Raw genomic sequence first — 27497 nt, forward strand, 5'->3', positions numbered from 1 at the left:
ATCACTGGATCTTGAGATGACTGGTGCTCGTCGCTGATGCCGAGGCGTCCGTTTCTGTCGATGGTCACGTGTTGTTCGCGGGGATTTGGTGTGGGCCCCTATGGACACTTGGAATGCCTTAGGCCCACAGTCCACGGGAATACTATAATCCGTCCTCTGTTCGTACGGCCTTACAGTACAGTATTCACCGAGTGACGAAATGGCGTGGTCTGTCGCCTTAACTCCGTTTAAGACAATACACACCGTACCTCCAGCAGATTCCATATATTTGACGGCAAAGCCATCGGATCTTTCTTCCTCTTTCTTCCCTCAATCAGACGCGTTGGCAAAATGTCAGTTCACTTCGAAACGGATGTTGTTCTTCTCACTTGTGCGAGTGGCAAGCAGTGCTCCCGGCTAATTCCTCTTCTCTACAATCAATGGAACCATCTACGGCTCGTCGTGAACACTTTGTCCTCCGAAGAGTCGCTCAAGACGAAGTGGCCTAATGCGACAGTTGTACGAGCCGATATGTCCCGAGCTGAAGATGCGCGGCGTCTATTGTCTGGAGTCACGACTGTGCTATACATCGGGCCATCTGCTCATAGCCACGAAACTGAAATCGGGTATACTATGATCGACGCTGCACGCCACGAGTCCCAACAAGGCACTTTAAAGCACTTCGTTTACTCCTCCGTGCTACATCCACAACTCCGCAAGTTGATGAACCATGATTGCAAGCGCTACGTGGAAGAGTACCTGATTGAATCCGGGCTTAACTATACTATTATTCAGCCGAGTCATATCTTAGATCAGTTCCCGGTGGAGCATTTGCTGCAATCAGAAGACCCTGTTTTCCCTGCCAGCTTTGATCCGCAGGTAACATTCTCTTTCACGGTCTTACAGGATTTGGCCGAGGCCTTTGCACGCATTATCAATGAGAGAGAGAAGCATTACCTGGCAGAGTACACAGCCTGTTCCAGTGGGCCAACATCTTATGCCGATTTGATTGCGATGCTAAGCGAGGAAATTGACAAGCCTATCCGGATCCTGAGAAAGGACTTCTTCGAATCGTCAGACCAATTTCAAAACACACTGGCTGGCAAGTACGGCGATGTTCCACCAGGTACCCGTGATACGATCCAGCGACTGCTACTTTACTACAATTTTTACGGGATCAAAGGCAACCCAAACGTGCTGGGCTGGCTAATTGGACGGACGCCTACAACTGTAAAGGACTTTTTACGCCAGAGAATCCGGGACTTTCAGAACTCTTAGAAAACCAGTGTAAGGTAGTTTAATGAAGCCTGAAATATACTGCCAACGATGGAAATACTGTTTCAGGAGTGTATTAGCGTATTTCATTTCTTATCCCCGAGAATTACCCAAAGTCCGAGGTACGTAACCCCGTCGGTCCCTAGCGCAAAGATATGCGCCAGTTTCCCGGATTTGCGAACCACTTTACGTATCTCTTGCCATTTTTAAATGTGAAACAAGCCTAGGCTGTATATTCAAAGTTACAAAGATTGTTTTGTACCATTATATAAACCCTTTAAGTCCGGTTTTCAGCATGGGTGTAAGTCCCAATCCTCCCACGATGAGTTTCCCCTACAAGCATGTCCTGCTCATCGGAGCTACCTCTGGCATTGGATATGCCATGGCGAATAAAATGCTTGAACATAACATTAAAGTGACTGCCGTGGGCCGTCGCCAGGAACGCTTGGACGCATGGGTACAGGAAAATGGCACCGAGAAAGCTCATGGGAAAGTCTTTGACATTAGCCATCTCGATGCAATCCCCCAATTTGCAGCGGAGTAAGTAAAACCCAATTACACTCTCTTATATGTCGTTGCCAGGTCTAAAGACGCGCAAACATCGAATAGGATCACCAATCAATCCCCGGATATCGACTGCGTGTTTATAAATGCTGGCTTCCAGCTTCCGAGCGACTTCACTTCCCCCCAGACCGTTGATTTGCCTGCGTATCACCAAATCATGCACGTCAACTATACGGCTGCTGTGACTCTGGCGACTGCCTTTCTCCCTTTTCTGTCGGAGAAGACAACTGCGACAGGTCTGATCTTGTGAGCTGCCCCCCTAACTATCATATCAAAGATCAAAGCTAACAGGACACAAATAGCACCCAATCTAACCTCGCGATCGTACCCGCGGCCTCCATGCCGGGTTATTGCGCATCCAAGGCTGCTTTGAATACATTCGCCATGTGTCTTCGGTCTCAACTAGCAGAGGCCAAGTCCAACGTCAATGTGATTGAGATCTTTCCCCGGCTGTTCAAAGTAAGCTAAATCAATTTCACCCGTCTTTGCATCGGCGAATGGCGATATGCTAATAGAGACGTATAGCCGAGCTGCACGACTACATGGGGCCCGAGAAGGGCCGTCAATTGGGAATGCCCCTGGCGGAATTCACGGAAAAGGCCTGGCAGGGACTAGCTAGTGGTGACGATGAGGTCTACGTCGGGTGTATTGGGCCGGAGGACCGCTTTTTCAGCATCGCTCGGCAACGCCGTTCTGCTTGCGAAGATTTTGCTCAGATGATGCGGAAGATGCACTAAATTTCACACCTCAGGAGATTCACGCAGCTTCCAGCTTGCACATACAAGGTTGACGACAATGTATAGAGTAGAATCACATCATCTCGAAGAATGTGTCTAAAAGACAGTCAAATATCTAAATTGCGGCCATCTTGCAGCGCCAGTTCCTCATTGATTGCTATCTCGTCAAGGTTAGGGTGAGATTTTCGACCAGATGATCGCACAAAGCTTCAAGCATGACTGTTGTGATGCTACCGGGTCATCCGCCTCGACTAGGCTGTGCTTCTACGCCGCCAAACATGCGTATATTGGAAGATATTCTCTGGATGGTACTTCTATTGCAGCCAGCAGCCTGTGCCGTTTGCGATATTGACAGCTCCCCACTGTGAATCATGTCATACATAAGCTTATGCTTCGAAAGGGGTAGGTTTGGCCCATCTTGGGTCGACCACTCATGATTGAGTTGTTGAGAACGCCGTCTCTCATGAGGTTTCTTTGAAGGCAGGACTGGGAGGTCCCAAGGATATTTATTACAAGATAAAGCGGAATTTGAAATACAGTATAATTGAGGGGACCCCCTTCCGGACGAAGAACTATCAAGTACTCTGTTTCATTCTCATATTGGCGAGACTCAATCTACTCAATGTAATACATTACTTTCAGACCTTCGGTTATGGAAAATCAAGAAGCAAAGTATTTTGACCTTCATCCACGCTAGCAAAGTGTTACCGATTTGTGGAATCATTCAAATATGCACCCGGTAGATCTCATCACTAGTCGAGCGGACTGCGTGCACTATAAACATTGATGTACCAGGTAGGGCTACGAGGGTGCAATCATTGCAGGTAGCGGCTGCGCAACGCCTGACTGATGGTGCTCATTCGGCTGGCCATGCCTCCATGTTGCATGTTGCTCGCCAAAGCTTCTTCCAGAGCTGATTGTGTAACGCTGGCATCTGCAGGGTGCATGAATGATTAACAAGAGGGATGTATCGTGAAAGGGGGGAACTCACCATCGAGGTCACTAAAGCTACTGCCCATGCTGGGGGGTACCATCGCTAGCCTCTCGCCCTGACGCTGTAGACTTGCGAGAGCTCTGGCGGAGGGCCATCCCGGCTCGGTGGGGACTCAATGGGCCAATCCTGCCACTATCTCCCTGTGTGTGACTTGCTGGGGCTCCAGAGCTGATAGAACTCGTCGATGACTCCATATTCGTAGGCCCTCTGGGCCCAGATCGGTCTGCCATATGTCGCCGTGCAGTAGCAGCACGTTCCGCGTCGAGTCGTAATGTTGCACTTAGCTCTTCACCTGGCCGATCTCGCCGATCTCGATGACCAGGTTCGGCATCACGAGCCATAGGTAGGAATGCAGGAGTGTCATCATCATCATCTACTTGCTCATCATCACGCAGACCAGCTCGTTGCGTGGAAAATTTCCCGAAGCGTCGATACCTAGGCCCTCTGCGACTTGAGTCTTCCTCTGAATCGGAATCTTCGGAACTTGAAGAGTCTTCCTCCTCGAGAGGAGGCGATCGTAAAAATGAAGCCGCAGGTGGATTTTCCTTTTTTGTAGTTGATGGGCGGGGAACATAACTCTCCCATCGTTGCTCTCGACCATCTGTAGTCGGGGTGTCGTTACGGGATGTATCCCGAGAATGCTGGAAATGATTCACGGTGGTCGTCGAGGTAGAACTACCACGTCGGCCAATGGGACCTACATGGAGTGTCAGATGCTAGGGCTGTCCCACGTCTTACTCTACGGAAAGGATTACCTCGCTGGGGGATATCCTTCTGCTGGGATGCTTGTCGACTAGGGGCTCGCGGGCCTGTGCACATCATCAGCGACACCATCCAGACATGCGAAATCGAGAAATACTTGTGCCAATGTTTCCTTTCTGAGATTGCCCGGGAATGCGGTACTGCCTGATACAGATCCTGGGGCTGGCGAGGGGGAATTTGACTGTGCTGTAGGCACTTTGCGCATCTGGGCGCGGACTTGAGACAGCTGTCGGTCATAAAGCCATGCGGCTTGCTGAAGGAGAAATTGTAGAGTGACATCAAAATGGTCGGCCCTACATTGTGTCAGATCGAGCTCCAGTAGAGGTTGGTAATGTGAAATTACAAGGCTTTCCCTGGTGACTGTCAGCATTGACACATATTATGATTGCGAGAAAACTGCCATTCCAAGCAGATATGGAGAGACGTACAGTCAATATCGTCCCCTTTAGATGGTCGGGATAAGATATCCCACAGCTTTTGGTCCTTGAAAGCATTCCATTGCACCTGATGAGGTCAGTAAAGAACGATAGAGCTGCTTGACTGGACAAACGCACCGGCGGTGGATCCACAAAGTCTTCCCTGGGAAAAGGTAGCCGGATGAAGACCGTGAAGTTGGTGTCGTCTGGATCGCTTCTTGCCATCTTGCTTGTGGTAGATGATAGAACGAAGTGGAGCCAGTTTTAGAAGCTGTTAGCTCTTTGTCCCAAGCTGCCTGAAGCCAAGAGGAGCTGCCTTGAATAAGTTAAGAAGAGGCCAGCCCTCGGTAATGAAAGAACCGGACGTTGAAGTGGTGACGATGGTTGACAAAGATGCTATGCTTTCGCGAAGGACGGCGTCGCATGGTGAGGCGAGCGAGTGACGAAGGCCGCCGTGCTAGTTGATTGGCTGGTACTGATGCGTGGCCAATGATGCGTGGATTTAAGCTTAGTCAAGCAATTTCAAGGAATGGCGCGCAGAAGATACAGGCTCGGCACACGCCCAGCGGATTGATATTCCCACGCACCACTCCCGATGACTGTCTCGAACCAGTTCGCTCATGGCTCGCATTACAAAATGGGTTTCGACGGGGCCTGCTTTGAATCCTTATAAATGCTGGCAGATTAAATAGTCCGCTCACATAGAGGGGCCCAATGATTTCCTGCCGTACTGGCTTCTATCACGGCTTCATGAAAACGTCGTGGTTCAAAGCAGCTTAATCAAAATTGCCATTCACACTGTAGTATAAAGGCGTCCTAATCTCTTGGAAAATTGTGACTGGAGTGCTGGATGTGCCGCGACGGAAACGTGTGGAAGAGATATGCCAGTGTAAACAATGATCAGCGTACAGGAGACTGTTTTATGCCGAGTTTGTAGACCTTTTTGAGGAGAAAGCAAGGTAGTAGAGGACATGTGGTTCTACTTTCCACTTCTCTTGCGATGACAGAAATTCGGACATGACTTGGAGGAGCGAGGGAGCCTTGTCGTGGATCGAGAGGAGATCCCGAAACTGCTGACCTGGCAATCGGCATGCCAAAGATCTGTTAAGCACTCAAGATATTGCATACTCACAAGATTCCAGACTGTCTCAAGTTGATCAGAATCACTTTCTTATGATCTTTCTTGAGGATACTAGGATTTTTATTCTATGTCACCTGATATCATATGCATTGCATAAGGCAGGGCAAGAGCTATGAGGATTTTGAATATCTCCTCCTGAGCGATCCGTGGTGCTAGACAAGCCAGTCTGAAATTCACAGCGGTTAATTATGTTGCAAAGATTGATATATTTTTCATGTCTGTGCCGAGTCAACCGTTGATCTAAGCTACCGGCAAGTAATCATCAAATTATCTTTGTTGGTGAACAAGCCCAATCGACAACGATTGATGAGACCCATCTACGCCGGTCGGCGATAAAGTGCCGTCTACTTGGGATGGAGTCATGACGCAGTTGAAGTTGAATGAAACCTTGGGGGTCTCATGAATACTAGTATCGAATAATATTGTGACATCCACTTCCCGCTATACGCAAGACTTTGACCGGAGCGAACAGTGAGGAGGATGACACACCAGGGTGAAGAGGGTGCGGGCGGATCTGTAGCCTGTTCCCAAGTGGTCTGCCTCGGCTCCAGTCTCAAATCCCAACTTCCCCATCTTCCTCTTACAACCATGTCTTTGTTCACCTATTTCTATCACAAGATTCTTGCGACGCTCTTGCGCGCCATTGTGTGGCTGGCAGGAGATCGTCCCCGTGCATACCCGGACGAAGTGCGCCATATTCCTTCTCGTGACAGCGGAAGATCCATCAAGGTCCATGTGTACCACGCAGCTAGCACCTCGGGTCCATCGCCTGTACTCCTAAACTTTCACGGAAGTGGATTTCTCCTGCGCATGCATGGCAGCGATCACGAGTTTTGTCGACAGATCAGCGAGCAGACCAAGTACACCGTCTTGGATGTGCCGTATCGACTGGCGCCTGAAAACCCCTTCCTGCGGCGATCAATGACGTTGAGGATGCCATCAAATATGCTCTGGGTCGGCCCGACGAGTTCGACCTGTCTCGTCTATCCCTTTCCGGATTCAGCGCTGGTGGAAATCTAGCCCTCGCCGCTTCAGCGACTCTGTTCCCGCCTGAAACGTTCCGATCTGTGATCGCTTTCTACCTGCACCAGATCTCAGCACCGATGCAGCCACCAAGGTAGCACCAGATCCCAAGGGCCGTGTCATCCCTGTCCCCATTGCGCGGCTCTTCAATCGGTGCTACGTGCCGCCAACCTTCGACGCGCGGGACCCACGTATCTCCCCGAGATTCGCGTCTCTGGATCGGTTCCCGCGCCGGATGCTCATGATTACCTGCGAGGGAGATTCACTGGCACCTGAAGGAGAGGAGCTAGCTGAAAAACTGCAGCACGAAGGTCATTACGTAGTGAGCGAACGCATGAATGGCTGCAACCATGCGTGGGACAAGCGCGCGAGGGCAGGAACCCCGCAACGCCAGGCTAAGGAACGAGCTTACAAGTTAGCAGTTGAAATGCTGAACGAGTAAGTTGCGATCATTCTGGGGTCATACAGACCCACCGCCTATTGTCGGCCCCGTCCCGATCAGGTTATATCATCCCGTGCCGCGTGTTGTGCCTGACCCGTTCATCCGATTCCGTGGCTCCAAGACACGTTAAGACCGCGGTTCATTGCACCCGGGCATCAAAGCAGGGAATACGATCAGTGCATGTACATAGTTAAGGTTGACTGGTGCCGGGCACTAAGAGCCAAAATCAAAAATGACTTAAAACAGAACCACAAGAAATCAAAAAAAAGGTTGCCAGGTAGAGGGGCACCACATGGAAAGTGGATTAGTATCAGGGTCGCCCGTGGGTCACCCGGTTTCATTTTATTTTTTGAACCATTAGAAATCACGATGGGAAAAGGGTGAAGTGTCCTGGTCCTGCTGTGAAAGAAACCCTCTGTTCAACTTGGCTTCGGCCTCCTGTCCTTACAGCTATTCGCCTCCCACCCTAGGCCTTTTGCCTCCTATCCCCCTCACCCCCACCACGCCCAAAGAAAAGGGTGGATGCGGTCATTGTGCGCCTTCATCTCGTCCACCGAGGCGCCGTGGATGAGTCCACTCCTTTTCCCTCTGAGCGAACCGCATTTTCTCTCCCACCGATCCATGCGCGCCCGCTGGCTAGGCGCTCTAGCCACCTGTACATAGAATGGATTCCACACTGGGCCCCGTCCTCGACGAGGACAGGTACCGAACAGAGGTCCTCCAACTGGAGTCGTCGGAAGCTGAACAAGCGCGGGCGCAACAGCTTTGCGACGAGGCGCGGCAGTTGGGCCTCAAAGTGCCGGAGATTGAAGCCTCGGCACCGCTGGCTGCTTCGATCGCCTCTGGGATAGTTGATCTTTCATTCCCGGTGCTGTCTTCGGGCTCTTCGACGGATCGAAACTCAATTCGCGATGGATCCATTACCCCGTCACACGAAACGTCCTCTTACTCCCCAGTTGCGCTCAACCAGATCGTCTCGTCACTGTCCGACATCACACTTGCCTCGGCGCGCGTGAAGCCGGGCAGCACGCGGTCCCACGCTTCTTTGTCGACTCGACCGACTTCTTTTTGTTCCAGCGAAAGCCGGACACTTCCGGGTGGATATGGAAGTCATCATGATGGACTGGCGGTGAATCAGAACCGGATGTCGATGATCAGTCTTGCGTCGGTCGAGAAGAAGGAAAAGCCACGCAGCAGCATTAAGAACGCCATTGGCCGGATACAATTCCGCAAAAAGCGCCCCTCGAGTGTGATCTTCCCGCCCAATGCTCAAATCAATATCTCCAAAGGCGAGACAGGGGTCGACCGACTCGACCTCGAATCAAAGCCAGAACCACAAGCCAGTCACGACATAGTCCAACGCCCTGCTACCGCTGTCGAACTTTTGCCCAGGCTAGAGATCCCGGCATTCGATAAAGAGTCAATGCAGAGAAGTGCGGATGATCCGGAGCTCAGCGCGATGCACGAGCGACATCGCATGGAGCGAGACCGCCATGTCGCATTCCAAGACGCCGCCATCAGCACTCTCCGGCGCCGACACCAGACAGCCATCCATGAGAGACAGGTCGAAAACAAGCTTTTAGAGGAAGAAAAGGAGCAAAAGGTATGTTCGGCCGTCCCCGCAATACATTGGTCACATTTCTAATCGGCCTGTGTATAACAGAACACTGCGGCAGCTCTCCGAATCGAAGAACGCCAACTCGCAGTGGAGGTCGAACAACAGCGCGAATTTGACCGGGCTAAGATGAACTCGCGTACACGCATCAAACACATGGAGGGTTATTTCCGCAACGCAAGTCCTCCGCCCTCTCCGGCCGGCGCCGCGCAGCGGTCCTCAGGCTCCTTCTCAGGGTCCGATACAACGCCACCGTCGCGTCGCTTCACGCGACAGCAGCGAGAACAGCTGGAACAACAATATCATGCCCATGAGTCTATGGATGCTCTGCATGAGGCGCGGATCAAGGTTCTTCGGGATCGCCAAGAGCTCAAGCTACAGGAAGCCATTGAGCGCATGGAACGCGAGCTCGAGAATCTCATCCAAGAGCACCTGAAAGACGTGCAAGCGCTACAGGCTGAACATCAAAAGGAAGAGTCATATCTTCTGCGGGCTATGGACGCAAAGAAAACAAATCTGCGCCATCGTTGGTACCTCGAAGAGGCTATTCTGCGTCGCCAACTCGAGACCCGCAACAGTCGACAATACGGACCTTTGCCTCAAATTCCCTTCAGTGGATCATCTACAGAAATGAACGGCTCTGCCATTTCAACCGCCGAGCCATCTCCTGTCACCGTTGGAGACACGAAAGAAAGCACAGCCATGCCGTCACCGGCGGAGCACCCTTGTCCTTGAGATACCCTCATACATGCATACACGCATACATCCTACACCGTAATGTTTTCCCAATTCCTCATTGCATCGGCGCTCTGCAAATTATATCGCATATGTCACGCCCCCACATTTACCCTTCTTGTAACCACTATTTTCTGTCTGAACATTGTTTGTTTCTCTCGTTTGGGACGTCCATTAATTTAATCATCGCATTGCGGCGGTTCTCTGGTTCCGATGTGCATAGCTTTTGAGTTTGGGATATCACGGCTTCCTCGATAGATTTTCAGTTGACCTTATTGATTCACGTTATCTTAATAGAATAATAGAATTATGCAAATGGGTATCTGTTGTACTGAATAAACCAAACACTCATCGTTCAAGCCATTGACTGGCCACGCTTCGCAGCCGTTCCAAAAGTGCTTCGACCCTACCACCGCCACCAGTCATCGCGTCTTCCGTTAGTTTGTCACGGCCTGCATCACCAATGACTACCGCGCGTTCAACGAGACCAGCGTTAGACAGTTTGAAGCGCCCCACACGGCCATCCTCCCACTCAAGCCGTACGTATCGTGCCTCGACAGCAGTAGACGCCAAAGACACAATCCCGGTCCCATCCACCGGCACCGCTCGCTCACTCAGACTGGACGCAGACCCAGTTTCCCCGAGTCCCAACTTCTCCCGCAGGAAGTCAATTGCATCGCTCCTCATATGCCAAGCAACCAATTCCCTCCTCAGCTCACGCACGAATCCCCTCAAATCCTGCTTCCTCTCCTGCCCCTTCCATGGTTTCAAGTTTCTCCCTCTTCAGTTTCCTCGACGCTTACCTTCCCAGGCCTAGGAAGCGGCAAGAAAACCCCCTCAAGCTTCGACATGGAAATAAATGCCGGAATGGTGTGCCTATGCACACGCAACCTCTTCTCATCACCCTCCTGCACGTGCTCCCGTCTCAAAAGCACGTAATACGGCTTCGCGAACTGACCATTACGCGCGCAGACGTCTAAGCGCACGCCGAGGAGATTATGTTTTGATGTCGGCGAGGGGTTTTGAAATGGAAACGCAGTCGCACCGAAGGCTACCCGGTAGTGATTGCTTTCAGAGTGTTTACCAGCTGCCCGGACGAGTGGGGAGAGTTCGTCATTGATTGAGGTGAGGGCTGGAAGTGGTTTGCGAAGGAGTTTTTGGACGGAATCGGCGGCGAGGAGACTTGATGCAAGGGTTCGTTTGCGCTTTTGGAGTCTTTGGACTACGGTTTATTAGTTATGATATGAATATCATGAGTCTGAAGACTTACTGTCTCGGCGGATCGAGGCGATTGCTTGGTCTTGTTCCTCTTCTCGTGGGTCAGGGGAGGCGCCGAGATGGTGGGCGGAAGGGTTCATATTGAAATATTGCAAGGCGCTAAGTTCTAAGAGTCGTGTTTCGAGTGCGCCTGTGTACTCGAGCCAGCGAGTTGCGATATTGAGCGACAACAGGTCGGTGACGACATGCGACCGCGCGATGTTTTGTTTACACCCGCAACCGGCACGTGACTCCGCACCAGCAGCTCTCTCACCGCGCTCAGCTACGACTTCAACTCTACGAGTTGGTCATAGTATTCAATTTGTTCTATTGAGATAGAATCATGCGACGTGGAACTTCTGGACTGGGCGCTTGAGGTATCCAATCGTAGAAAACATACGTCGATATTGTCCAACCTTGCCTATGTAGCGACAGCGATATCTCCAACAGGCTGGTCTCGAGGTTCGTGAACCTGTACAGCGTGAAGAACACTACAGCTTCGCGAAGATTATCTATGCTAGCGTGGGTGCGGACCCTGGGAGGATCGACCAGAGCAGAGGCACCGCGGACAGTCACGGCTCCAGACCCGCAAAGAGGCCAGCTTGCCTTCTCCACGTCTCTCGCCTTCCAAGTTCCACGGGTTCCCCTCCATTCCACTCGTGCCTGATTCCTAATCCTAAGGATTCTCTCCTTTCGTTACCTCCATGCATTGCTTACAAACTCGCTTTCTCTACCCGATACCGACTCGGTGATCTATCTACATCCCTTTCATTTTGACGCTCGCTCCCTCTCTTCCTGACCCTATACAGCCCTGTTCTCGGACCAAAGACGCCAGTCTCTCCACCAGTCTGGCTTCATTACTCTCTACCATTCAATGACACGCAAGAACGCCACACTCGCCCGACGTCGCTCCAAACCGAGCTTGAAAGTTGCTACCGGCCAGAACGGCCATGCCAACGGCACAATGAACAGCAGCATAGAAATGCGCAAGCGCGACACTCCTTCCACCGAATCCTCCTCCGAACGAACTGCCCGAGTGATGGAAAGCCACGGCTTCTCCCTCGATAATGACCCTCCGGTCCCTCAGACCCCTCTCATGACCACCACGAGCTTCCACAACCTCCCCGCGAGCGATCGTCGAAATTTCCTCTTGTTATGCGTCCTATACTTCCTCCAAGGTGTACCCATGGGCCTGGCCACCGGCTCTGTGCCCTTCCTGTTGAAACCATACCTCTCCTACGGCCAAATCGGCGTGTTCTCGCTCGCGTCGTACCCATATTCTCTCAAACTATTCTGGAGTCCCATCGTTGACGCGGTATGGAGTCCGCGCTTCGGGCGCCGTAAGAGCTGGATCACTCCGGTTCAGGTGATTGCTGGACTGGCCATGATTTATATGGGCCGACACATTGGCAAGATGATGGAGCAGGCTGGCGCGAACAACGGCGCTGGAGTTTGGACCTTCACATATTGGTGGTTCATGTTGGTGTTTTTCTGCGCCACTCAGGATATTGCGGTGGACGGATGGGCGATTTCCCTGATGTCTCCGCCGAACATTTCCTATGCGTCGACTGCGCAGACTGTTGGCTTGACGGCTGGACATTTCTTGTCTTACACCGTTTTCCTAGCGTTCAACTCCAAGGACTTCGCCAACCGTTACTTCCGCGCTGTTCCCTCCGAGGAGGGTCTGATGTCTCTTGGTGGTTATCTGACCTTTTGGGGTTGGTCTTATCTTATTGTCACGTTATGTCTGGCGTTCTTCAAGAAAGAAGAGCGTACTAAGGAGCGTGACAGTATCGCGGATGTGTATAAGAGCATGTGGAGTGTCTTGAAGCTCAAGAACATTCAGACCATCATCATCATCCACCTTATCGCCAAGATCGGCTTCCAGGCCAATGACGGCGTCACTAGCCTGAAACTGCTTGACAAAGGCTTTGGCCAGGACAACATGGCTTTGGTCGTGTTGATCGACTTCCCATTTGAGATCATGCTGGGCTACTATGCCGGCAAGTGGTCGACCGATTACGGTGCCATGCGACTTTGGGGATGGGCCTTCATCGGCCGATTGGCCGCCGCAGTTATTGCTCAGTTTACTGTAATGATCTATCCCAGCGGGCCCGAATTGCCGTTCTGGTACTTGCTCACTGTGATCTTTGAGCATGTGTTCTCGACCTTCATGAACACCGTCATGTTTGTGGCCATTTCGGCCTTCCATGCTCGCATTGCGGACCCGGCAATTGGAGGAACCTACATGACCCTTCTCGCAACGTATGTTTCTTCTGTCCCACCCAGTTTTCCCGCTTTCTAACCCTTTGATACAGTGTCTCGAACTTGGGTGGAACATTCCCTCGCTTCTTCATTCTCAAACTCGTCGACTTCTTCACCGAAGCGACTTGCATCCCTCCCTCCACGGCGCCCGCCGCTGACACTCTGAAAGATGCCCTCATCACCACCTCTTTCTCATGTGCGCTGGAACCAGAGAAGAACCGCTGCATCAACGGTGGCGGCACCTGCGTGGTCGGCCGTGACGGCTACTACATTACCAACATGCTCTGCGTGATCATCGGTGTCATCACATTCACGATGTTCATCAAGCCTGCGGCCACGAAGCTTCAGGCATTGCCTCTACGGGCTTGGCGTCTGACGCACGGCCCAACCCGCCAGTAAAGCTGGACCCCGATCTATCATTCGCCTGTAATTGTATCCAAGGGCTGTAGTTGGTATAGATTGAAAGAAAAGAAATTAGACTCCTTCCCCATCCCACAACATGAAGATTCTCACTTGAACTCCAGAAAGTAGCTGTGGCAAAAAGAGTAGCCAGAAAGCCACCCTCAGCTCGAACTTTTGGTGTGTGCAGTAGGCCCAGACCCAAGGATAATCCCCCATTCGCCATGTTCCTGAACCCCAGTAACCAGATTCTTTTTCATCTCAAGTCTCTCGAGCCCAATGCAGGCACCGGTCCAATCGTCTCGACTAAAATCCCCTGTCCTTCCCGCTGCCAAGATCTCCTGCTGCAGACCCCTCTTACGCTACCTACTAACCTTGTGATTTCTCACCATGCTGTGATGTCTGGATGATACGATCCAGTCTCCCATGCGAGTCTAGATGGTGATGTTCAAGTGGGGTTCCCCGTCGCAAATTTGAGTAATCGGCCCAGGGTTCAGTTGTGTATAAAGTGGTTCCCTGGATTTTGCTTTTCGAGATATTCCATTTTGTGTCCTTCGGAGCCTGACACCATCTTCATTTCCATCCAGTTTCACTATCATTCAAGCTGACCAACCCCTTTTATTTTGGTTATTTGATCTTTTCACTCTGTCACAAATGCATCCTCTTCACATCTTCCTCACCGTTGGCGTGTCAACAGCCACTGCCTTACCCAGCTTAGAGTCCCGCGAGATCCTCGCCTATAGAAGCGTTGGTTGCCTTCCATTTACCCATCTAATCCCACCCACCTAAATCTTACCTAGTGGGATCTCCGCCTCTTCAGCGAGGCTGTTCCGACCTGCAATGTGAACACGTCCAATATCGAGTTTAATGTCTTCCATCGCTACGGCGCCCAGGACCGCTCATGCGAGGCTCTCGATGGCGCGTACAATACGATGGTGAAGAGTCTGTCGTGGAAGAGCCCGATTGAAACCGACTGGCATGATCTGTGTATGTTTAGTTCATCGGATTGTGATGCTGGCAGCTTTGTAGGCAGCATTACGGATGGATGGGAAATGTGTTATCCATTCAGTGGATGGAGTGGGTATTCTGTTGTTTCGCATGGCAGTGATTGTGTTTGAGATGGGTGGATTTGGTCTTTGTACATAAAGTGTGATGATCCTCTTCCATACAACAGCAGTCAATGATATTTCCACCCAATGTGAGGTTTCGGTGTAGACAAGTATTACAAGTCGAGAACATGATCAAGCCAGTTCTGGTAGAGTTTAGACTTCATTCGAAGCTTTCATGACTTCCTTCACGGCCTGATCCAGGATGAATCGCGCATATCCCTTATGCAACCTGAGAGTCCACGCTGGGACAACCTTCTGCACTACCTCTCCGATCACAACCGCATAGTCATGACACGCTGCGAATCTCACTTCTACGTATGTATCCTGGCCAGGAACTATAATCGGCTCCGAAATACTCATCTCATGCCGTCCGCCCGACATCAAACGCACGGATACCCCCATTTGGCATCTTCTCGAAAAATAAGCGCGGCTCATTAGATATCTTCCATGAGATGAGAAGACCATTGTTATCGCGGTCAACGCCGGGCTCGCGCTGGACGGTTAATACGCCGTTTAAAAGGCCCCGTGGAGATCCGTTTTTGGGACTGAAGCCGGATTCTGTGTTTCCCGTGTTCCCGGGTGTCAAAGTATGCTCAGTGAAAAGGCTGACAAGGGAACATTCTAGACGGAGGATAGGAGTATTCAAGGGCCCAGGCGGTTTCCAGGTCTGTTTTGCTTGGAATTCGGGCGAGTGAGGCGAATTTATTGAGAGAGATTCTTGCGGCGAAGACATCCGTGTATGCCACGCGTTGTGTGGGTTTGTCTGGTGTATGAAGTAGATTGCTCGTTCTTCCGGTTTCTGCAAGTTCGGGGTATTTTGCTTCAAGATGGCATAGTCCGCGCTAGATGCCGTATGTTATTGCGGCGGTTGGGATGGCGATTGAGCCGATAATTCGGAAAGAGCGATTTAACATGACAAATTTGGTATGATGTTACAGATGGCAGAATATGGAGGATTTCATGGTCCAGAATGCAGTAGATTTCTTCCCGAGAGCCAGGGAAATTGAGTCATCTGGGCAAAGTAGTACTTCAGACATTGGGGGCTGAAACTATAAGCTCCAGAATGGGCTGATCGTGGATCAGTCTACTTCAAATCCCAGGCAATTGACATGTGCTGCTAAGTCACACTGCCTAGAAGACATTTGGAATTTAGTAGAGCTTTCCAAGGTAGAATAACCGTTCAAACCGTATATCTCAGTTAGTCGACAACCGCGGACCCGCCACGCTCCGTAGATCTTCAACCTTTTTTTTTTCTTATCGCACCGCCACCATCCCACCTTCAAGATCCAACACCAACCACAAAAAAGGAGCCAAGGTCATTGAAGCCATGGCATCAGCACACACAGATTCAGGTTCCGCCCACTCGGCCCCTCCTTCCCCAGCAACAACAATGTCCGCCCAAATCGACATCACAAACCCCGCAGTTGACAACCCCCTCGACGACATCTTCGGTTCCTCTCCAGAACCAGAGAGACGACCAGAGATGCGCGCCTCCGAATCGTCAAACGAACCCTCCGACCTCCCCTCTTTACGCCGTCAGCACGTCACAGCCGGCTACCGCGATGGCGTCGCAACATCCAAAGGCCAACACGTTCAAGAAGGGTTTGACGCCGGGTTCCCCATTGGCGCACAACTTGGTATGCGAGCAGGCACAATTCTCGGTATTCTCGAGGGGATTACGCGCGGACTGGAAGACCGCTCGCTCGTGAAGAAGCAGGGGCCAGGGACCAAAGAATCCATCGATACGGGAATGGAAGCGCGTCGTGCGACACGAGAACAGGTTCTCAAACTCTATGTGCAGGCCATCTCAGCCCTGGACGTGCAGAGCGTGTTTACAGGCGAGGAGAGCACTGAAGCAGGGGAGATGGCGGAGACAACATTAGGTCGGAAGGGGGACAAGGTAGTCTCGAAGTGGGAGGGCAGGGTGGCCGTGCCTGGATGGGAGGAGAACATGGAGGCGCTGGAGATGAAGGACAAATCTTCCAGTCAGGAGCAGGGCGTCGGGGAACGCATTTGAGGGTTGTTTGTTGTCGTGTGAGAACTCTACATCTATTGTGGCTGCGAGCCGAGCAGATTGTCGCCTGTTCCCGGGGGAAGATGCACGTTGGCGGGCCATGTTTACCGGGTTGTGCTGCCCGTCCCGAGACCTACACGATCGCCCTCGAACCTGAGACCGACCCTAGACCTAAACCCAGGCGCATCGGGATGGGCTTGCTGAAGCTGCAAGGATTTTGCAGCGGAGCTGGCGGAGGGCGGTCCGGACGGGGAGGGTTCAAATTGAGGAACGGTCGTCTTTCTCCGAGACATGAGGGGCATTCTTCGTGTTGCGTAAGGGATCACTGGAATTGTTTACTGTTTACTGTGCCTCGAGAGTCCAAGGGCAGTGCAATTGCCATTGCCCTGGGGGAAGAGTGAGAGAACTGGTTGCAAGAGTTACTCGCTAGTGAAAAAGGCAACTGGGACGCATGGAACGATCGAACATGTCAACTTCATCCACGTCACGCTCCAAGAGGGCCGAATTGGCCTTCGTGTTTGCGCGGTCCGATCCATGTGGAGCCAGCAAATTCCGATAGATCTGAGATCAGAAAGCCGATTTCTCTCGGGGATGCCCTTCCCTTGCCCCGTCCCTGCGGTCCTACCTTGCAGCCGGTCCGGACTTCCGTGAAGAAATGGTTCCTCCCTTAGAACATGCTTGAATTGCCCCCTCTGACACTTTTGAATTGAACCATTGGAATGCTCATCATGTTGGTTTTAAGAGTCTTTTCCAGTGACATCTGACCTGGCTAAGGGTGATATCAGATTATACCCTACACATGAGTTTGAAATATGAAATCAAATACAAAGTGCTTTGTGAGCTGAAGACTAGGATACGAAGATTACCACATCCTCCCACGGACATCGCCTCGAAAGCAAACAGACCCCGTACTTTGTGTTTGTGTACGTTTGTGGCGTTGAGTTCGCGGAAGCGGACTCCGCCACGCAAGGGGGTTTTCGTATACAGCACAATGGGGCAACTCAGTCCCGCCGCTTTACCCCTGGTACTCGACTGGCGCTGAACAAGTACGTACCACCCAAAAAACCAGCACGACTTTACCACGAATCTGGAAGTGGAGATATCCCCCATGGATGTCTCCTAAGTGATCTGTATACAACTCATTGAATTCCCCACTCGACCTCGCCATTGACTCCATCCGATGATTGCAGGGGAGATCGAGCCGAGAGAGTAAAGCCTCACTAGCAAGGCCCTCACTTGAATCAATGGCAATCCTTGAAAGAAAAGTAAAGGATCCCGTGAAGCTACGCGAGGCTCTTCTCCCCATCACCCTTGGCGAGTATTACAGATAGGCTCGGAACGAAGCCCCCGACTGTGGAATGGTAACTTTTCCTCCTGTAGTGTTGAAGTCTAGGCTCTAAGGATCCAGGCTCCAGGCTCCAGGCTCCAGGATCCAGGACCTAGGCTCTCGAGAAAAGTGAACGATATGCATCCTGGGAAACCCGCAAACCTAATCACACACGTACGATGGGGGGTTCCAGTACCAGGGATCACATCCCTGTCTGTCGACAGGTCCAGTATGCAGGGTACTTTGGATCGAGCGTGGGGTTGTCAAACTGGTGGAGACGGCCAGGTCGTCTTAGACATGCTTCTAATAGATGGGCATAGCGGGATGCAGTGTTTCTATGGGAGGGCTTACCCCCCTCGTAGGGGACTTCAAGGGACGCCAAGTTCTAGGTCTGATCTGGAAGAACTTGACTCTGTTCGGGGAATTTGATTCAGGTTCACTCTTCAGTTGGTGTTCGTTTCCCGGGGAGCATTATCTGGGGAACTATGTGGGCTACTGTGGTGGTCTATGTTGGTGGTATCGCCGAATACCGGGGCCACGACCTGGGGGAGGGGGACTACTAGGGCTGAGGTTGGAGTGTGAAGTAATGAAGGTGACGACTACATTCCCAGGATCTGATCGACATTCACCTGGACAACATGGAATGGGGGAAAAGGATAGAGTGCCATTTGACATTGTTATTCAATTCATTGTATCATTGGGTCATAGTTTGAAAAAATCTGGAAATGCTTTTGGTGTTGCGCCTGAGATGCAGTCTTGAGATGCGTACACTGTGTTCTTTTGTATCATTATTGTAGGTCCACATTGAGATGAAAATGAGATCAGAGACTGAAAATTCTGAATCTGAATGTTGAGAGAGATAAAGGAAATGGGAGTCAAGAGGAGATCTTGGACCCATACAGAGTTTGGAAAAATCATAACCATAGAAAAGACATGGTAATACGGCGCAGAGAAACATGCAGGTGTGGAATCGTGACCACGTAGAGAATGGCAGGGTAGAACCCGAAGAAATAATAAAGAAAAAAAAACATTGGAAATAGATCAAGCACTTCGGTAGCGCTGGTCGTGGTTCATGGCCGTGAGGCTTTCATGTGATTTCGTTGATGTTGAGTCAAACATCAAATAACGTTGTCAGTGGAAATCATTATCGTTGGGTGGAGACCGGTGGGAGCATAAAGCGTAAAGAGTGTGTGCGTGTTCATAGTCGTAGAACATATCGCGATGGAACTTGTAAGAAATCGTTGCAGTGATCGTTGAATTGCAAAGGCCGTGATTGGATATTCTCGAAGCGAATTGAAGCCAAAAGAAGAAAAAAAAAAAGAACGCCACCCGTCCCCGGAACGCCAAATATTGGGTACATCAGATTACATCCACATTTTTAGTGGTTTTGTGGCAGTTCAAAGAACGCAAGGAGTCGAGCATGCGGCGGAAGAAGGGGCGTTGCTCGAGTGACTCGTTGATTGTCGCTTGAGATTGTTGCTCGCAACACATCGATGTGAGCTTCTCCTTGTCTGAGCTTGTGTACTCGGGAGTGTTAGAGCGCTGACGACGTCTTTCCTGAGCTTGAAAGGCGGCAGCAGCAGCAGAGCGGTCGATATCAGAGTCCCGAGTATTGGAGTCACGGGAACTTGGGGGAGAGCGAGGCTTGATCAGGGATGTAGTAGAAGGAGCCACAAGGCGGAGGGTTTGGAGACCGTATTGTGGACGAAGTCCGTCCCGGCTGAGACAGGGTCGGTCGAAACTCATACCTCGGTAAAGCTCTGGGACGGGTTCCTCGTCAGGCATGCAAGGGAATCGTTCAGGAAGCTGATCATCGAGCATTGCTTGGTGAAGCTTAGGCTGGGATTTGGCACCACGCAGCTTGGCACGGCTTCGCACCTTGCGCAAGGTATCAATAGGCCTCCGGGAAAGGGATTTGTGGCCGATGGACTCATTGTCGGAGTCAGATTCCCAAACTGACTGCTCGCAGTAGACATCCATGGTCGATGTCGAGGGACGTTCCATAGAGGTAGCGGTCCATTGGCGAGAAATTGGAGGGGAGCTCGCACTAGGGCTAGGCATGGGGCTGGGGAGGTCGTTGGCAGGAATGAAAAGAGCCTGGTCGAAGTGAGTGGCATGCGGCTCCATGGTAACCGGATTAATCAAACACGGGGGCGAGATCATCGACGGGTCCAGTGGAGGACGCGTTCCAGGACTGGATTGTTTCCTTCGAGAGCTCTGGGAGCAGGTGGCCCGAGACAGGTTGGGGAGTGTAGGATGCGCTTTCCTACGGCGAGAAAACGAGGACATGCCGGATGTCTCGTACTTCATTGTGATCATAGCGGAGTTGGAATCAGAGCCAGAAGTGGTAGGGCGACTCTTGCCTGTGGGGAATGAAGGCACAGGAGGCGGCGGTGGAAGAGAGTACTGGGGAGGTGTTGAAGCAGGAAGATAGAAGCGTCGAGGTTCCTGAGCCTGACGGGCGTGTTGGTAAAGCTTCTCGGTAGCTTGCAACACAGCCTCAGGACAGGCAGGAGAGGAATATGTGGATGAGAAGGAACTACTTGGGGTCAAGTCCGGGGTAGTGCTCTCAGTAGCAACGGAGCTGAACGACCCGTGGCTACTGTGAAGCTGTCTGGATTCCTCGGTGGACGAGGTATAGTGATGGAATCTCAAATCGTTCTCCAGTTCCAATTGCGCAATGGTTGATCGATTGGGACCGTTATAGTGGCCCTGAGAGGCCAAGTCTTTCCCGTTGGTCAGGGAAAACGTGTAGTACTGATTTGTATCTTGACTGTATCTCTCATCGCGAATTTCCGGCGTATAAGAGTCTGGCCAAGTCGGCGTCGCGGCCAATGACTGTTCAAGGTAGAACGGGTCTGCGTTTGACTCCTCCAGCACCTTGGTTCCGGCTTTGGGATAGTAGCTGGACGCTCGCTTGGCCGGGGATGGTGATGGCAAGCAAATTGTAATTTCTGATCTGTTCCGGTCGGGGTACAACGCGTCCACTTCGCCCGGACAGTAAAATTCACCTTGAGCCATGGACTTAGATCGCGACGCACACACAGAGGGACACGAGTCGGTCGGGGAGATTCAAGGAAATAGCATGGAAGGACTGTAAGGCTCAGTGGGGAAGAGGAAAGAGAGTTGCCACCAGAGATGGAGCGAGGAATGAGAGGGTGAGAGGGATATGTTTATACAGCCAAAAATAGGCCCCAGAAGCCCGGGTGGAAAACAGATCGATGCATGCCAATGCACGTCCCCAGGTAAACAAAAGGACGGCACAGACCTGACCTTACATGGCGTCCCCTTCCGCCTGTAGGGATGAGGTTGCAGCAAGGACTCCCGGCTTCTCCCAGCAAGGGCCGGCGGATGAGCTTTCCGCGCAGCACCGCCGCAGCGCAGTGCAGGGCCAAAAGCACCTTGCCCGTGCGATGGTGTATCATCGAATTGGAGAGGCCTGAACATGGGGATGTCAGTGACACGGTCATCGCAATTCATACTCTTACTCGTCTGATTCATCTTCGTACAACGCGACGGGTTACTGGATCTCATCTCATGTCCTCTCATCGCGTCTCGTCTCATCTCAGACGCCGGCCCAACAGCCCAGAGGCTGGGGCCCCTATAAAAAATGTGAGATGTCAGGAATAGACGAGTCCTGCGGATGATGATCCGGATCAGCCACGCCCCACTGATCCGCCTGTGGCTTTGACGCCGTCTCTCTACGCTGTCCTCTCATTCCATACTTGGGAACCGCGCGACGGCGGACACCACGGTTTCATCGTTCTATTGCGCCGACCACACATTTACGTCATGCTTCAAGTCTTGGTGGCTGGCTCGAATTGCTTCCTGATTCCCCAATTGTCGACTCGGGGGTTGAGGCGGATGAAAGTAGTCTTCGTCGCTAGGTACTGTGTGCATCAATTGATGTTCCACATTGCGTAGCTAGTTGTAGATCACGACTGGGCCCAGGGCTTCAATGCAAATGCAAATGCACTTCCCGAGTAGTTCGAGCCTGACTCTTTGCATCCAGATACTTGGGCCTAGGATCCAAAGTACCCGCCAAGCCGAGGGACTCATACACGCGCGACTAATCACACTATGCCAACTCATCGTCTATTGGCGCGCACGAACATCCGATCGGACCAGTTGTCTGCTCTCGCGAGCCGACATTTGAATGATGACTTCGGTGGCTATTGATCACCTATCCCTATTCGACCGGAAAGCGATTCTAGATCACTTGCGCCGTTGACTCGACAACTCCGTCTCCACATTCCAATGAAAAAAAAAAAGCCAATGCTGCATTGCATCCCGCTACGCAGACGGGGCTCCCCGACGCAGCCTCAGCTGCATAGACGTATATATATCTACGGCCTGCGTCCCGGCCCCTGATCGACGAGGACTCGATATCTTCCGGATGCCGATGCACTCGGTGCATTCAGCGGTACCGGAGTGCCACCCTCGCTTTCTCCGATCACATTCTTCAGATGTTCGTTTTCATGGAGCATTGCAGAAATCCCACGTAGCAGCTTGCAATATACGATATTTTCACTCAACTCTCAGTCTAGGGACGACCCTACGACGATTCAAGGGTGCCAATTGAATTTGAAAGTGCGAAATGCAAATCGCACATTGAACCTCTCCCTACCACCCTAGCTGGAGACGGGGGGAAAGGACGACCCTTCGTGACCAGGATTATTGAAACAGCTTAGAGAACCCAATCGCACGATCCGAAGGCCCGAGCCTCGGGACGCTGAATGGGATCCCCGAGTGCTGTCTCGAATGTTCAGTGCAGATTTGGCGGCAACGCATCTGCAGCCCGACACGATGGATAGGAGGAAGGTGAAACACTTCCAACACAGCTGTAAGTTCCCGGGGATCTCGAATGTCCTGCAGCCTGCAAGGCATAAGTGAAACCTACCTGAACATTGGGTCCCTCTCTCCTTTTCTCGATCCCCGGGAGCTGCTCAAATGCATCCGCGATGCAACGGGACTTCTTTCCCCTGAGCCTAATCCCCTAGCTCATTATAAATTGTCCGATTCCCTTAATACCCTTGCATTTTTCCCATCGTTCCACGGTCTGGACCGAACGATCGCGCCTTGTTTACTGCTCCTATGTCTTGCGTTGTTATTGGTTTGAGGAACCTCCTCCCCAAATGAGTGTCGGTCAGGGGACTGTGAGGGGGCCTCGTATTGCTAGGTTGATCGTATTGCTCTCGGTAGTCACGGATAACGGTCGATCTCAAGCTGAAATAGAACTCGAGCTAGATTTGGGGCTAGACTAGTGAGACGTCATCGGTGTGGGGTACGAAGAAGGCGTTCGCCCAAGCGTCAGTGTTCGGGAGCTGTCAGATCAACTCAGGGGCGAGCACTGTAACAGGTAGAGAGATTCTAGGTACCTGGATAGATCTATAGCTCCGTGGTAGCGATCTGGTTCCTCACGACCTGAGTATTGGGAGGCTCAATCTCCTTTGTGTGGGGAAAGCAGTTCGATCCATCCACCGAGTACCAAGGGAACCGCTGGATCCGATCCAGACATTGGAGATTCGCCAACCGGTCCACAGGTTCGTATTTTGTTCCGGTCTCAAAATACAGTTTTAGGATTGAATCCCTAAATGATCAGACGAAACCCCTCGATGCTTGGACGGTGCAATGGTTGATACAAGATAGCATGCCACCAGAATATATAAATGACGCTATCGGTGCCCGATGACCGTGCCAGCGCATCACTTTGCGACTTCGCTTTCCAGGCCTCCGGTACACCCAATACATGGACCTAGGACTAGTACTTTTAGCCGTATTTCTCGCCTCGCCTCGCCTCGCCTCGCTTGAGCGTGGGTTCTGTTCACCCTCACGGGCATGGCTTTCCCTGAATCGTAGATCGTCGATGATCGTAGCCCTGTATCGTACCAGAATTCCCAACTCCCTCAATGTTTTCCCACTTGGATTGGCACTTATAGCGACTCTTCCCTGAGACCCGAGTCCAGTCGTGATCGCCTTTTTGTGCGACCGCCTCAGCCCAGTTGCAGTCAACCGATAAAGCCGTGCTTCGGACCATTGCGCGACGATTAAGTTACGATCTGAAGCCATCTGGGGGCCCGAACTAGTCAGGCAGAGCAAAGAGTATAGTAATTGTCCATTGGTGCCTCACTGCCTCATTGTCTGATTGCTTCATTGCCCCATTGTATATTTGCTTCAGTTCAATCTCAGGCGACAAAAGCTACAGTCTGAGCGTTGGGCATTCCGGCCGTCATTCGCCCGGGAATTCCCCGTCTGAGGCTTCCATTCCATTCAACCCGATCCCGCACCGGCTTTTCCTCTCTGCAAAGATTTCATTTCTGACCAGAAGCTGCATTCGAGCGTTGGCGCAGTTCATGGTCCGAGAGACACGTTTGGTGCGCTGCAGCAGCGGCTGCGGCGACCCCAGCCATCTCAATTAATCCAGCCACCCTCTCCCCTACGCTCTTCTCTTCCCTTCAATTCTACCGTTCTCTCTTTAGTTTATTATTTCCTGGGGTTGAAACACAGCTTCATATTGAGAGCCTCCACTGTTGTTGCCTCCAATTCCTGATCGGCCTCTGCGATCGCGATCCGAAGCTTAGCTTCAGCTTCAATTTCGGTGACGCAACACCCTCACATTGTCGGGCAATCTTTCATCGTTGAACCAGCCTTTGCCAGAGGTGTCTCGCTACAATCGCAGAGCGTCTAACGAAGTCCACGACATTAACGACCACTCAACGCTTACGACCTTTGCGCGGCAACGCCAGCAGCACTCTGTACCTCGTCCTCTTTCCTCCCATTCATTCGATTTCCGTCCCCCAGCCGCAGACTTTCCTCGACCTTTGCGGAGAGTTCGTCGTGCCCCAGAGTCCCACCAACTACCTCACCGTCGAGCTGTCTCGCTAGAAGTCAGAGGTGGACAGCTTCCGCGACCCCAACCGTCGCATTCGATCCCGGTCCTTGTCAACCCCGATCCTGGAAACGGAATTGAGGTACTGCGTCCGGCCCTATCAGAAGCGCAGACTGACGATAACGGTTCGACTGTCGACGATCCTTACCAGCTCCTCGAAAGCTCGTATTGGCCTCGAAGAAACACCAGAGTATCGTCTCGCACCGCATCTGCCATTCTCTTTGCGCTCGAAGAAGCCATCCGTCGCCCGTTACCATTCACAACAGATTGGGACGAAGCGAATGCTTCTATGTCAGATATGGTAGGCGTTGCTGGTCCCGCTGGCCCTGCCGGCCCTGTCGGCAATGGTCGCGCTCAGAATGGTAATCCGCGTGCGCCCCAAGGCTCATCGCAACCGCCCAGTGGTGTGCGCACTCCCACAGATATAATGAGACAGCGTCGGGACCGAGAGGCCCGTCGAAAAGCGGAACAGGAAGCTCGTGACAGAGAGCAGGAAGATCTGGAGAGACAGCAGTTGGAGCAGGAGCAAGTACAGGCTCAGGCTCAACGGTATGCTGCTGACGTTGCCGCGGAGCCCGTCCCCCAGCGCCGCGCGCGGCCTCAGCGGGCTCCACGGGGAGCTGAAGAACCACCCGAGGCTGTGATGGCCACGGCAGGAGAGGCGCCGCCTTCTCTACAGCCCCGGGCTCCGCACCGGCTGGTGAAAGGATCCAGTATCAGGTGCCTCCAGGCGGTGGAAACATGAGCCGGCAGCGGCCACCTCAATCATCAAGCCAGCAGAACCTGGGTGCTGCACCACAGCATGCTCGCGCACAGAGCGCAGCAGCAGGAACTGGCGTCCCAACAGGGACGCCTGGTTTAAGCAAGCCCGCACAAGCTCCCCCAACCAGCCAGCCTGGTGGTTCTCAGACCCTGCAGCAGCCCAAACGAGCCGCCTTCCCGCATGCATTCGAACGCTGGGAAACCCTATCTTCCCATTGGGAAGGCCTTACTAGCTACTGGATCCGGAAGCTCGAACAGCACAATGACGACCTCGAAAAGGATCCCCTCAGCCAGCAGCTGGCACGACAGATCACTGACTTGTCAGCCGCCGGTGCAAACCTCTTCCACGCCGTGGTCGAATTGCAGCGCCTTCGCGCATCTTCTGAACGCAAGTTCCAGCGCTGGTTTTTCGACACCCGTGCTGAACAAGAACGAGCCAAAGAGGTGCAAGCAGAGCTGGAGCGTCAGCTCAAGATCGAGCGCCAAGGCCGAGCCGATGCATTTGCAGCTGCACAGGCTGCTGAAAAGGACAAGACCCGTGCCGAAGACCTTTTACGCGAAATGAACCGTGAGCTCAAAATCTCCAAAGAGGAAGCTCGCCGCGCGTGGGAGGAACTTGGCCGCCGCGAACAAGAAGAGCGAGACCGGACCACCTCTCTTCGTAACGGAGAACCCACCCTCGTAGGAGGAGTTCAAGTTGTACCCATGATCCAAGGGGTCCCAAGCCGACACACCACCCGTCCACCGACCCGTGAAGGCCCATATCCTGGCGGCCCAACCGCTACGTCAATGGGCACAGAGTTCCAGAACAAGACCGCCGAGGCATCATACTATGACGAAGCCCCGCCCATGTCCCCGACAGGTTCCGACCCCTTCATTGAAAACCAAAAACACCAGCCAGGCGACCCCAGCAAACCGCCATACCCTGTCCAGATGTATGAGCATGAGCCTACAGTCTCATACCCAGGCCCTCCGACCTCTGAGCCCGATGCACACTCCTACGTTGGCAGCTCCGAGGCTGAAGAGGAACACAATCGCTACCCCGGCGACTCCCAGAGTCAGCCCTTCTCCTACCCCCAGGGGCCTCCCTCAGAGGGTAGCGAAGAGTATGACCAGTCCCCCGACGAGAGATACTCCGTCGCGACAACCTCTGCGCCCATGCCCCCAACAACCGCCGACTACAGTGGTTCCGGCTGGGGCGTTGGCACCGGTTGGGAATCTGTCACTCCCCGACACCGCCATCCCACCCGCCTAAGTGATGTTCTTGAAGAGGACGAACGCAGCCGAACAAGTCCCAGCCGTGCTAGCCAGGCGAGTCGCAGTATTCTGTGAATAAAGCCGCGCTCCTTTGTTCTTGATGGTCAGAGTCACTTCCATAATCCCCGTGCTTTCGCTGATGCATATGAGAGAGTGACATGCACATAGAGAAAAGGGGTTGGGTCTGTTTTTCTCGCATCCGGCTCTAGCGTGGTTTTCTATAGTATGATCTTGACCTTTTCCTATTGTTCTTCTACATTTACTTGGGTGGATTCGCTTTCGATCCTAGGTCGGCTCAAATTCATCGTTTGTTATCATACCTGTCTTTTTCTTTTTTTTTTTTTTTTCTTTTTTCCCTTGGGTCTCTCATCTCATATCCTCTATCCGGCGTTGATCTTTGCATTCACCATCTTTGATTTTGTTTTCAATCTAATGGGCATAATTATGATTCTGATTTTCAATCTGGTGTTCTCGGGTAAATTTGTTCTGAAGTTCAGGTGATCTTCTTGTCATCTGGGTGTTATAGTTAATCTAG

At 52.2% G+C, this 27497-nt stretch overlaps 12 protein-coding genes across 12 annotated transcripts; 8 read left to right on the forward strand and 4 right to left on the reverse strand.

Annotated features, from left to right (window-relative positions):
* Window positions 1–330: 330 nt before the first annotated feature.
* Window positions 331–1257, forward strand: N7477_006897 (uncharacterized protein; the record flags this gene model as incomplete). Its single annotated transcript, XM_056968560.1, has 1 exon — window positions 331–1257. One exon carries the CDS (start codon window positions 331–333, stop codon window positions 1255–1257), a length of 927 nt encoding a protein of 308 aa, XP_056821356.1.
* Window positions 1258–1576: 319 nt separating this feature from the next.
* N7477_006898 (oxidoreductase, short-chain dehydrogenase/reductase family) lies at window positions 1577–2555 on the forward strand (the record flags this gene model as incomplete). The annotated part of the gene is made up of 4 exons (XM_056968561.1): window positions 1577–1794; window positions 1864–2064; window positions 2121–2277; window positions 2334–2555. 4 exons carry the CDS (start codon window positions 1577–1579, stop codon window positions 2553–2555), a joined length of 798 nt encoding a protein of 265 aa, XP_056821357.1.
* An 815-nt stretch (window positions 2556–3370) lies between these two features.
* On the reverse strand, window positions 3371–4952 carry N7477_006899 (uncharacterized protein; the record flags this gene model as incomplete). Its single annotated transcript, XM_056968562.1, has 7 exons — window positions 3371–3489; window positions 3587–4246; window positions 4305–4358; window positions 4453–4604; window positions 4655–4664; window positions 4740–4815; window positions 4866–4952. 7 exons carry the CDS (start codon window positions 4950–4952, stop codon window positions 3371–3373), a joined length of 1158 nt encoding a protein of 385 aa, XP_056821358.1.
* A 1504-nt stretch (window positions 4953–6456) lies between these two features.
* On the forward strand, window positions 6457–7333 carry N7477_006900 (putative esterase/lipase; the record flags this gene model as incomplete). Its single annotated transcript, XM_056968563.1, has 3 exons — window positions 6457–6744; window positions 6801–6910; window positions 6967–7333. 3 exons carry the CDS (start codon window positions 6457–6459, stop codon window positions 7331–7333), a joined length of 765 nt encoding a protein of 254 aa, XP_056821359.1.
* A 664-nt stretch (window positions 7334–7997) lies between these two features.
* N7477_006901 (uncharacterized protein) lies at window positions 7998–9683 on the forward strand (the record flags this gene model as incomplete). The annotated part of the gene is made up of 2 exons (XM_056968564.1): window positions 7998–8936; window positions 8997–9683. The coding sequence occupies 2 exons, from the start codon at window positions 7998–8000 to the stop codon at window positions 9681–9683; spliced, it is 1626 nt and encodes a 541-aa protein (XP_056821360.1).
* A 348-nt stretch (window positions 9684–10031) lies between these two features.
* N7477_006902 (uncharacterized protein) lies at window positions 10032–11041 on the reverse strand (the record flags this gene model as incomplete). Its single annotated transcript, XM_056968565.1, has 3 exons — window positions 10032–10439; window positions 10487–10905; window positions 10954–11041. 3 exons carry the CDS (start codon window positions 11039–11041, stop codon window positions 10032–10034), a joined length of 915 nt encoding a protein of 304 aa, XP_056821361.1.
* Window positions 11042–11814: 773 nt separating this feature from the next.
* N7477_006903 (SD08430p) lies at window positions 11815–13604 on the forward strand (the record flags this gene model as incomplete). The annotated part of the gene is made up of 2 exons (XM_056968566.1): window positions 11815–13205; window positions 13259–13604. The coding sequence occupies 2 exons, from the start codon at window positions 11815–11817 to the stop codon at window positions 13602–13604; spliced, it is 1737 nt and encodes a 578-aa protein (XP_056821362.1).
* A 654-nt stretch (window positions 13605–14258) lies between these two features.
* On the forward strand, window positions 14259–14722 carry N7477_006904 (uncharacterized protein; the record flags this gene model as incomplete). The annotated part of the gene is made up of 2 exons (XM_056968567.1): window positions 14259–14351; window positions 14405–14722. The coding sequence occupies 2 exons, from the start codon at window positions 14259–14261 to the stop codon at window positions 14720–14722; spliced, it is 411 nt and encodes a 136-aa protein (XP_056821363.1).
* A 144-nt stretch (window positions 14723–14866) lies between these two features.
* On the reverse strand, window positions 14867–15446 carry N7477_006905 (uncharacterized protein; the record flags this gene model as incomplete). The annotated part of the gene is made up of 2 exons (XM_056968568.1): window positions 14867–15048; window positions 15104–15446. 2 exons carry the CDS (start codon window positions 15444–15446, stop codon window positions 14867–14869), a joined length of 525 nt encoding a protein of 174 aa, XP_056821364.1.
* Window positions 15447–16103: 657 nt separating this feature from the next.
* N7477_006906 (Yae1 family protein) lies at window positions 16104–16730 on the forward strand (the record flags this gene model as incomplete). The annotated part of the gene is made up of 1 exon (XM_056968569.1): window positions 16104–16730. The coding sequence occupies one exon, from the start codon at window positions 16104–16106 to the stop codon at window positions 16728–16730; it is 627 nt and encodes a 208-aa protein (XP_056821365.1).
* Window positions 16731–19413: 2683 nt separating this feature from the next.
* Window positions 19414–21075, reverse strand: N7477_006907 (uncharacterized protein; the record flags this gene model as incomplete). Its single annotated transcript, XM_056968570.1, has 1 exon — window positions 19414–21075. The coding sequence occupies one exon, from the start codon at window positions 21073–21075 to the stop codon at window positions 19414–19416; it is 1662 nt and encodes a 553-aa protein (XP_056821366.1).
* A 3332-nt stretch (window positions 21076–24407) lies between these two features.
* N7477_006908 (uncharacterized protein) lies at window positions 24408–27037 on the forward strand (the record flags this gene model as incomplete). Its single annotated transcript, XM_056968571.1, is given in 3 exon segments — window positions 24408–24428; window positions 24702–25643; window positions 25658–27037. The coding sequence occupies 3 exon segments, from the start codon at window positions 24408–24410 to the stop codon at window positions 27035–27037; spliced, it is 2343 nt and encodes a 780-aa protein (XP_056821367.1).
* Window positions 27038–27497: the final 460 nt, after the last annotated feature.

This window comes from Penicillium maclennaniae, assembly GCF_028827695.1.
Source record: "Penicillium maclennaniae strain IBT 15551 chromosome Unknown utg000006l:1.0-2513246.0:1.0-2515036.0, whole genome shotgun sequence".
Taxonomy (NCBI): Eukaryota; Fungi; Ascomycota; class Eurotiomycetes; order Eurotiales; family Aspergillaceae; genus Penicillium; species Penicillium maclennaniae.